Source organism: the organism of the source record quoted next, assembly GCF_019968955.1.
Source record: "MAG: Porospora cf. gigantea A chromosome Unknown PgA_NODE_1004_length_8685_cov_664.867, whole genome shotgun sequence".
Lineage (NCBI taxonomy): Eukaryota > Apicomplexa > Conoidasida > Eugregarinorida > Porosporidae > Porospora > Porospora cf. gigantea A.
The window spans coordinates 1-8,685 of NW_027151226.1; the positions used below are offsets into that span (position 1 = coordinate 1).

At 52.4% G+C, this 8,685-nt stretch overlaps 3 protein-coding genes across 7 annotated transcripts; 1 reads left to right on the plus strand and 2 right to left on the minus strand.

The window, feature by feature from the left end:
- Nucleotides 1-660: 660 nt before the first annotated feature.
- Nucleotides 661-3,294, minus strand: KVP18_004028 (uncharacterized protein; the record flags this gene model as incomplete). 3 transcript variants are annotated; one of them, XM_067956266.1, is made up of 3 exons in its annotated part: nt 661-1,163; nt 1,193-2,092; nt 2,118-3,294. In XM_067956266.1, 3 exons carry the CDS (start codon nt 3,292-3,294, stop codon nt 661-663), a joined length of 2,580 nt encoding a protein of 859 aa, XP_067814209.1. The 3 variants fall into 3 exon arrangements, with proteins under 3 accessions (XP_067814209.1, XP_067814208.1, XP_067814207.1); XM_067956265.1 differs by lacking the exon at nt 2,118-3,294 and having other exon boundaries at nt 1,202-2,057; XM_067956264.1 differs by lacking the exons at nt 661-1,163; nt 1,193-2,092 and having other exon boundaries at nt 2,101-3,294.
- Nucleotides 3,295-3,985: 691 nt separating this feature from the next.
- KVP18_004026 (uncharacterized protein) lies at nt 3,986-5,710 on the minus strand (the record flags this gene model as incomplete). 3 transcript variants are annotated; one of them, XM_067956260.1, is made up of 2 exons in its annotated part: nt 3,986-4,243; nt 4,280-5,710. In XM_067956260.1, the coding sequence occupies 2 exons, from the start codon at nt 5,708-5,710 to the stop codon at nt 3,986-3,988; spliced, it is 1,689 nt and encodes a 562-aa protein (XP_067814203.1). The 3 variants fall into 3 exon arrangements, with proteins under 3 accessions (XP_067814203.1, XP_067814205.1, XP_067814204.1); XM_067956262.1 differs by lacking the exon at nt 4,280-5,710 and having other exon boundaries at nt 3,986-4,222; XM_067956261.1 differs by lacking the exon at nt 3,986-4,243 and having other exon boundaries at nt 4,259-5,710.
- A 500-nt stretch (nt 5,711-6,210) lies between these two features.
- On the plus strand, nt 6,211-8,253 carry KVP18_004027 (uncharacterized protein; the record flags this gene model as incomplete). The annotated part of the gene is made up of 1 exon (XM_067956263.1): nt 6,211-8,253. The coding sequence occupies one exon, from the start codon at nt 6,211-6,213 to the stop codon at nt 8,251-8,253; it is 2,043 nt and encodes a 680-aa protein (XP_067814206.1).
- Nucleotides 8,254-8,685: the final 432 nt, after the last annotated feature.

Consider the following 8,685-nt stretch of genomic DNA (forward strand, 5'->3'; position numbering starts at 1 on the left):
AAGTGATCTCATTAGATTCGTAACGAGGAATATTTTTTCATCCTAAGAGCCTGGAGTCCCTTATCCACGTTGAAGCATGATGTCGAACGTTCCCGAGTCCCTCTACCCCAATATTGACGCCGTTTGGCATTGCCATTGAGTCAGGGAAACTGACACTGGAAGGCTGAAAGTGATCTCATTAGATTCGTAACAAAGAATAATTTTTCAGGCTTTTAGGATGAAATCCCTTATCCACGTTGAAGCATGATGTGGAACGTTCCCGAGTCCCTCTAATATTGACGCTGTTTGGCATGAGCATTCGCCATTGAGTCAGAGAAACTGACTGGAAGGCATACCACATCAGACCTGAAAGTGATCTCATTAGATTCGTAACGAGGAATAATTTTTCATCCTAAAAGTCTGAAGTCCCTGGTCCCATGTTCAACCATGAGGTTCCTGCATATGTAAAACGTTCCTGAGACCCTCTACTCCCGTCCAGAACTGATTTCCGTGCCGAATAAACTGGGAAGTTTTCCCTGTTTGGCTACTGGAGATTTCTGTTCTCCAACCGAGACAAAACGGTAACTTCAAGAGTGATGCCTTGTGAGCACCCAGCCCATTCGCATTGCTTAGCAACGAAGATGGGTTCTGTAAAATACACACCAAAACGGAAACAGGACACTAAGCCTCTTGCTTTCTGCATGCGATTCTCTCTTCCAAGTCTTGCCCTCGCTTGATAAGCGCGTCCAGCCGCTTCTGGAGCTCCGCACGCTTTTCTGCCGCGGCTAGAATTAGCTGCGTAGTGGCGGACTCGCGTGCCTCGCACACCCCTCGAAGCTGCTCAAGACACTTGGGAACGTCAGTCTCAGTCACAGGCGGAGCGACCCCGGTCCGTGCGAAATCAGCCAAGGTGTCCATGTCGTGGTTCAAGACTACAGTTTGGCGCTTGATGACCTTAGATTTGGCCTTTTGGTTCTTTCTTGCCCGCTTTGAGAGGGTTAGGGTCTCGCGGCCACGTCTCTGAGATTGTACGAAACCCTCAGGTAGTTGCTCAGGCGTTCTCGAGCAAGTAGAATCATCAGGCGACGTATGCTCCGACGCTGACGACACCAAGTTGCTGATCATTTCAGTCAGTCGCAAAGCGATGGCGTGCTCGGGGTCCTTCACGTTCTCGTTCATGTCCGCTGCGACATATTAAAGGGAAGAAAGAAACACACCCTACCTAGATCCGCCTCGAGTCTGGCACGCTCAGATGCGATCTTCGCTCGCATTTCCTCTTCGCGTTTCAACTCTAACTTGGCCTGCTTGATCTTGAACTGATACGCTTGATAACTCCGCATCTGGTCGACGAAAGAGTCTTCTGCTTCGTAGAGTGAAATCTTGGCCGTGTTGATGTCCTCCGTTAGCGCGGCACGCTCGTCGAGAAGATGCCGAATGGGGTCCATCTGTCTTTGTCGGGCCTCCAGCAGCAAGTTCAACTTCGAAGACGCCGCTGCGCGCTTCTCTCTGACGCCGGAGATTTCTTCGCGTAGACTGGTGAGGCGGTCTCTACGCGAGGCGATGCCGTCGGTGTTGTCGACAGTAGTCATCGCGTCGGCCTTGCGCATTTCCTCTAAAGCCTTAGGTCGTGAGGACCTCAGACGAGCTATCTCCTTGACGAGTTTCTTCTCGTCGTACGCGGTCAGGTTGGTTTCATCGTAGGTGCGTTGGAGCTGCGTAATGCGAGCGTCGATCTCCTGAATACCGCTCCGAGGTGAATTGGCCGACTGATCTTGCATCCGAGCCCGAGATTGCCGCTCCTCAGTCATCAGTGCGTCAAGGGTGGAGGTCAGCCCTTTCCTTTCGTCCTCTAGACCGTTAAGCTCCGCGTTGAACGCAGCCACCTCAGCCCTCAGCTCGTCGCGAGTGGCGTTGAAATCCTCCTGCCCCCCAGAAAGCTCACGTATGCGTTCACTCAGAGCATCTCGTTTCTCTATGGCGGCCTCCACAGCAGCGCGAGCATCGTCGATGCGCTGGTTCAGAGACTTTTCATCAGGCTTCGGCGGCGAAAGCACAGACTCGACAGTGACGACAGTCATGAAATCCTCAATTAGAGCGCGATGGCAATTAATGACTGTGGGATCAACACATTCTAAGACAAGCTCGGCTGGAGTCCATGAACTCGTACACCACTGCGTCCGTAACCGCAGAACGACGCCGTTGGTGTTCCGCCACAATGCCTTGCAAGACGTCAATCAGAACCTTCTTTACTTCACCAGTCAGCATGCGACCAGCTGCATAGTCGCTTCGTATAGTCTCGAGCTGCTGATCGTCTTCCAGCAGGAAGCAGAGGTAGTGGAAGGGGACGTCGACTTCGAGGTTGGCGCCATGTTCCCTCTGCTCCTCAGCTGTGTCTCGTCCACCACTCACAGCCTTGCGGTTAATCTTATTCTTGATCTCCTTAGGCGTGTCCGTAACGTAGATGGAGGACGATTCCGAAGATGCGCTCATCTTGGTGTTGAATCCTTGCAGAGATGGGATGAACTTCGATATTATTAAGCTAGGCTTAAGCCTGTTCAGCTTCGGCGCTATATCTCGAGTCATTCGAAAGTAGGGATCCTGATCTATAGCGCAGGGTATCAGACAGCCCACATCGGTCTTGTCGCCAAAGATCATCGGGAAAACATCTGGGAAGCATGGGGCGGCCTGGGTGGCAGGGAAGGCCACCCGTCCAATGCTAGATGAGTCGTTGAATCCGAATATTCCCTTCACTTGGTTGAACGTCACCTTGTCCTGTATACGCAGCATCGTTGGAAAAAGATACTTGATGTGATCAGTGTTCCGGAAAATGAAAGTCTTGTCGGGATTGAATCCCATGGCGATGATGTCCTTGGCATTCTCGAAGCCTGCTTTTGTCGTGTCCTCCAACGACAACTCCGGTTTGAACAAGAATTTTTCATCGTCCGTCAGCTGGATAACGACTGGGACGTCAAACGCGTCTTGGAGCCATTTAACGAACATGAACGGCACGAGATGCCCGATGTGCAACGACTCCGATGAAGGCCCTCGGCCTGTGTAGATGTAGAACGGCTTGCCAGCCTCCTTGTAGTTCAGAATGGTGTCGATCTCACGATGAGCGAAGAACAGACCTCGGCGCAGGAAGTGATGGTTTTTGTGGCCTGTGATCTTTTCAATGCGGTCCAGCTGCTCCGAGGACAATTTCTGACATCCAAACTCATCAATGAGCTTGTCGTAATCGACGCCGCCCTCGGCGCTCACTTCCCAGGGGGTCACCTTCTGTGCTTCAGGCGTCGAAGAGTCCATGTTCTTAGACATCAAATGTGCAAATATGCGAACATGTGAACATACAACTGGGTGCTGACTTCTGCTTTGTGTCTAGTGGTTAGGACAACACGTTGTAGACACAGGTTCAAACCCAGTTTGTTCGATGCTGCCTAGTGTCGTCTGCTCTTAGCGTCAGCAAGTAGATCGTATAAATCCCCCACAGCGCTACGGCCGTGTGCACGTGGCCAGCACCTTAAGGAGAACCCGTAGGCGCCCTCGCAAAGGCGACTTACTACCGCACGTGCCAGACTGGCTGGTTTCGTGTCCCACTACGGATATTTTCGTTGTCCGCCGGGCCATCACGGCCATGTCAAGTACCACCAGCGCCGAGGTACTCGCGTCACCTTCCTAAAACCCTAGCGTCGTATGATTGTGCAGCTATTTCTGGAAATGTGGAACGCGCGCAATCCATTTTCAGGGTAACTGCATTCGGCAGGTGAGTTGTTACACACTCCTTAGCGGATTCCGACTACCAGGGCCACCGTGACGACACAGATTGTAGACGTCGGTCGCATCTCATGGTCTGCTCTCTCTCTACGATGTGCAAGAGAAGAGGGCTTGTAGGGGCCATTGCATCGTTAGGGACATCCGAAAGTCTCGAACATCAAGTCATACGGGCCTCAGTCAGCAACACAGGATGCTCCTCAGGGGAGATTCTCAGCTCATTATAAAAAGTATGGTTTTAGATCTCCATGTCGTCCCAAGACGTAATGATGTGCGCGATAGGGTACGACAGAGTGAGAATGCCTCTCTTGGCCTGCGCCTCGTCTCCTGCATAGGCGTCCTTCTGTTCCATACCGACCATGATGCCCTGGTGCTTAGGACGTCCAATGATCGAGGGAAAAACGTGCGAAGGGGCGTCCTCTCCGAAAAGTCCACACTTCACACAGGGAGTAGCATCCTCAAAATCAGTCACCATAATTGTGTCACTCTTAAGTCCCTATCATAACAGACTTCACACAAAAGAAGACCCTACATTTCTCATGAGGGCCATCAAAGCCGCCCCATGCAGCGACCCGCTGGCCGCGAATCCCAGGCGAACCTGGCTCGCCAAACCCTCCTCGAGGGCAGCCTCGATGTACCGCTGCACGTGCGCTCGGTAGGAAGGTACACACGTGAGCAGTGGGCCCTCAATGGCTACAGTCACGCCACCCAATGCTGGCTGCAGGTTACCGGTCTTCAACGCCAGCGCCGCTATGGCCACTGCAGCCAGGGAAGCGCTCCTCTCGAACACGAGCTGGCAGAGCTGGCGAACGCGGCCAAGCTCCTCGACTGGCAGGTCCCAGTCCCAAGTTGCACGCATGATTTTGCGAGTCACACCAAGGTCGTCATTCTCGACGATATGGGCTACGGCTTCCGTGGGAAGAGAATGACGAGACCAGCTGAGCCCCGGCGATTCGTGCTGCCATACCTTCACGATGCACCTCCGACATATCTCGCCTAAGTACGCGCCTCCCACCATCTTAGCGAGGGTTTGGGTATGTCGGTCGTACTCGTCGGCAAAGTCGTTCTCGAGGTCCACGTCGATGATGGGCAGGTTTCTGTGGAAGTTCCCCAGTTCCGTGTTGACGACTCGTCCTCTATAGCCGTAGAACGCGGCACCAGCCTCGACGTAGGCGCCGTTGATACCATTGCCAATCACGAACGCTGCGGTGCACAGCTCATCTCCCATGTAGCGCCGCATGAGCAGTGGTCCCACCGAAGAGTTGTTCGAAGCCTGTAGTGACGAGGTGGCTTTCCCTCGGCGACGCATGGCCATCTTCACAAGATCACCAACGTCAGCGCCCTCTACTGGGTCACAGGTCTCTCTTCCGGTGGCGAAATTTTTGGTGAAGCGCACGAGTCGTGACGCGTCGAACTTGGTGGTCAGAAGGGGGAACGAGGCTGTCATGCCGAGTTTGGTGTCAGGTTTGAATGGAGACTCTTCCTCGAGCTTACAAAAGCACGTCGCAATGTAGTCGAACATTGCCTTCGCTCCGCATGTCGGTAGACGCAAATGGCTTGCCTCGTCCCACAGGTATTGGCCGTCTCGTTTAGTGTGCACTCCTCCCTTTCCATCGAAGGCGAACAGGCCACACCGGATGCTGTGGCTGCCGATGGCCAATCCATAGGACTCCCCGTGCTCCTGCCCCGTCGGCAACTCACTGATGCAAGTATCTAGCATCCTAAGAGCGGACACAGAACTGTCGAAGTCCAGCGCACCTTTGTGCCTCTCCAAGCCGATTTCCATGTCCTGCAACAGAGCTCCCATGGCTCCCTTGAGAACCGCCTTGTTAGGTCGAAGATGCCTACAGTACATATCAAATCTCCCATCCTTCGTGGCGAAGTTCTCAATCACCCCCATCTCCTCAGCGTTGTACATCCATTTTCGAGAGCGATTTGGTTTGTTAACCTGAGGAGACGTCATGAGATTACACCAAATTGAGAACACGTATCATCATGACTGTATTCAAAAACGCCAGGACTGGTGCACGAGCGCCATGACTGTATTCAAACACGGCAGCTCAGCTCAGGGTCCCACGCCCCATACCAACTCTCATGTAATTTCGATGACTGTATTCAAACACGGCAGCTCAACTTAGGGTCCCACGCCCCATACCAACTCTCATGTAATTTCGATGACTGTATTCAAACACGGCAGCTCAACTTAGGGTCCCACGCCCCATACCAACTCTCATGTAATTTCGATGACTGTACTCAAACACGGCAGCTCAACTTAGACGCCCCATACCAACTCTCATGTAATTTCGATGACTGTATTCAAACATGGCAGGACTGGTACCCGAGCGTCACACCAGCATCAACCAACGGGCAGATAAAACAACGCTGTCACAGCGAGAGGAAGTCGGTTACTGAATCACTGACTACTTTAAAACAGAGGACAACGGAATATATTCAAATTTCGTCATGGCTGAAGAAGACGGGGCTTTCTCAAGTCGCTGGGCCTTTTGGCTCACTGTAGCCGGCTGCTCCGTCGGCTTTGGCAACGTATGGAGGTTCCCCTATGTAGTGTACAATCGCGGGGGACTTTCCTTCCTAATCATGTACTTTATCGTGCTGGCGTTGTGCGCGATCCCAACTCTGATAGTGGAGTTTGGGGTGGGTCAAATGTCCCGCAGCGGAATTGCCGGTGCCTTTTCCAGTACTGGCAAGCGCGGCCTCCGTTGGGCTGGCGTGGGAGCCTTGATTCCTGCGTACATGTGCCTGTTCTACCCACTTCTCGTCGTCTGGTCCTTTACCTACCTCTTCGCTTGTTTCCAGAAAGATCTTCCTTGGGCTGTTTCCCAGGAAATCGTGGACAAGTGTACCTCATTCGGGTCAGACGCCGCTACGTGCGTCGCTAACGGATGTTTCGTTCAGAACCTTACTAAGCAATGCGTTCCTGACTACATCGGCGCCGCCAACGGATTCTTTGAGTCTGCGCTGATGATTCTCCCCAACGAACAAGGTCCACCCACCGGCTTTTCGTGGTCCATATGGGGCTATCTGCTGCTGACGTACCTCCTCGCCTTCTTGGGTATCTCCATGGGGCCGAAGCTTATGGGCAAGATCATGTACGTCACGATGACCCTTCCGATCGTGTTGCTCTTGGTTCTCCTTGGAGTAGGGATATCTCTGCCCAATTCCTCCATTGGAATCACAAAGTACATAGCACAGATTGACCCTGCTACTTTCAGTGAGCTTCCTGCATACGTTGATGCGGCCACCCAGGCCGTATTCAGCTGTTCTCTCGGAACCGGAGTTTTGTTCACTCTTGGTGCTCACAACCCCCTCCGACAGAACTTCATCACCGACTCCTTTGTCATGACTATCGCCGATACCGTTTTCGCTTTCGTCGCTGGATTCGTCGTCTTTGCAGTTATGGGACACCTCTCGGGACAGACTGGTGTCGACTTCGACGCGCTTCCCTTGTCTGGCAGCGGTCTGGCTTTCAAGTCGTACCCGGTGGGCCTCACCTCCCTCGGGTACCCTTGGGCTAACATTCTCACTGCCCTCTTTTTCATGGTCTTGGTTCTCCTTGGCTGGGATACTGTCGCCGCTCTCCTCGAGTCTGTTGTGGACACTTTGCAGGAATCCACCTTCAACAAGCGTAAGGCAAAGCTAGGCCGAAAAACCATCTGCGCTGGAGTGTGTGGTACCCTCTTCGTTTTCAACACTCTGTTGGCTACCAATCAAGGTGGTCACTGGCTTGACACCGTCGACCACTACGTATCCCTGCTGCTACTACTGGTTCTCACCTGGCTCGAGAACATGCTGATGTCTTGGTTCGTCAATGACCACCTCTGCGTCGAAGTCGTTGGTCCCGTAGTGTACTGGGCGACTTTCGCCATCACTGTCGTCGTCCCCGCTCTAGGCGGATTAATCATTGGAGCTGCCTTTGACTCGAGCACCGCCAACGGTGGAGTCTGGGTTCTACTTGCAATTGGGATTGTCACCATTGTTGGCATATGTACAGTTCCTCTTTGCGCTACCACTAACCTACAGGATGGTTCGAAGCTTTCCGTCACGGAGCGCTACTACTACACGTATGGAGCAAATGTAATGTTCTTCCGTGAGCAAGTCAAGCTGCTAACGAACCGTCCGTTCTGGTCGGGGTGGATGTACATCATGAAGGTCCCCTGCACAGCGTTTTTAAGCTTCGTCACCTGGCTGTCATATGGTAGCAAGAACACCTGGATTTTCAGCTTCACCAACTCTAAGGGGGAAGAGTTGCCCTACTCCACCTGGATGATTGTCTGCGGACTTTTCCTTGTCCTCTTCGTTTACTGCCTTGCTATTTTCGCCTTCATCAAGCCCGAATTCATGCAATGGTGTGTTTCCGAAGACACAGATACCGATCTGCTCACTCGTGACTGTGGTTTCGGCTATTTGGACGAGGAGAGAGCATCCCAGAGGGACCAGAATTACAAAGAAGCACTCGAAGAGTCTTCCAGTTCGTCCAGTTCCTAGGAGTGCGTCTTAAATCACCCAATGTATGTGAAATTGACAGCCAGAAATGTGAAATCGTCAACGCAATTGTGTGCTAGCCAGAAATGCTGAAAGCGTCAATGCAATTGTGTGCTTAAAAATGAGCTAAGACTGTTTTAAAAATACTGTTTTAAGATGAGCATAGATCATGAGAACATCTGAGTAAGAATTACCAATTACTCATTCGATTTACGATGACTGATTTTGAGGACGCTACTCCCTGTGTGGTCGACAACGGATCCGGTATGGTGAAGTGTGGACTTTCCGGGGAGGACGCCCCTTCGCACGTTTTTCCCTCGATCATTGGACGTCCTAAGCACCAGGGCATCATGGTCGGTATGGAACAGAAGGACGCCTACGTAGGAGACGAGGCGCAGGCCAAGAGAGGCATTCTCACTCTGTCGTACCCTATCG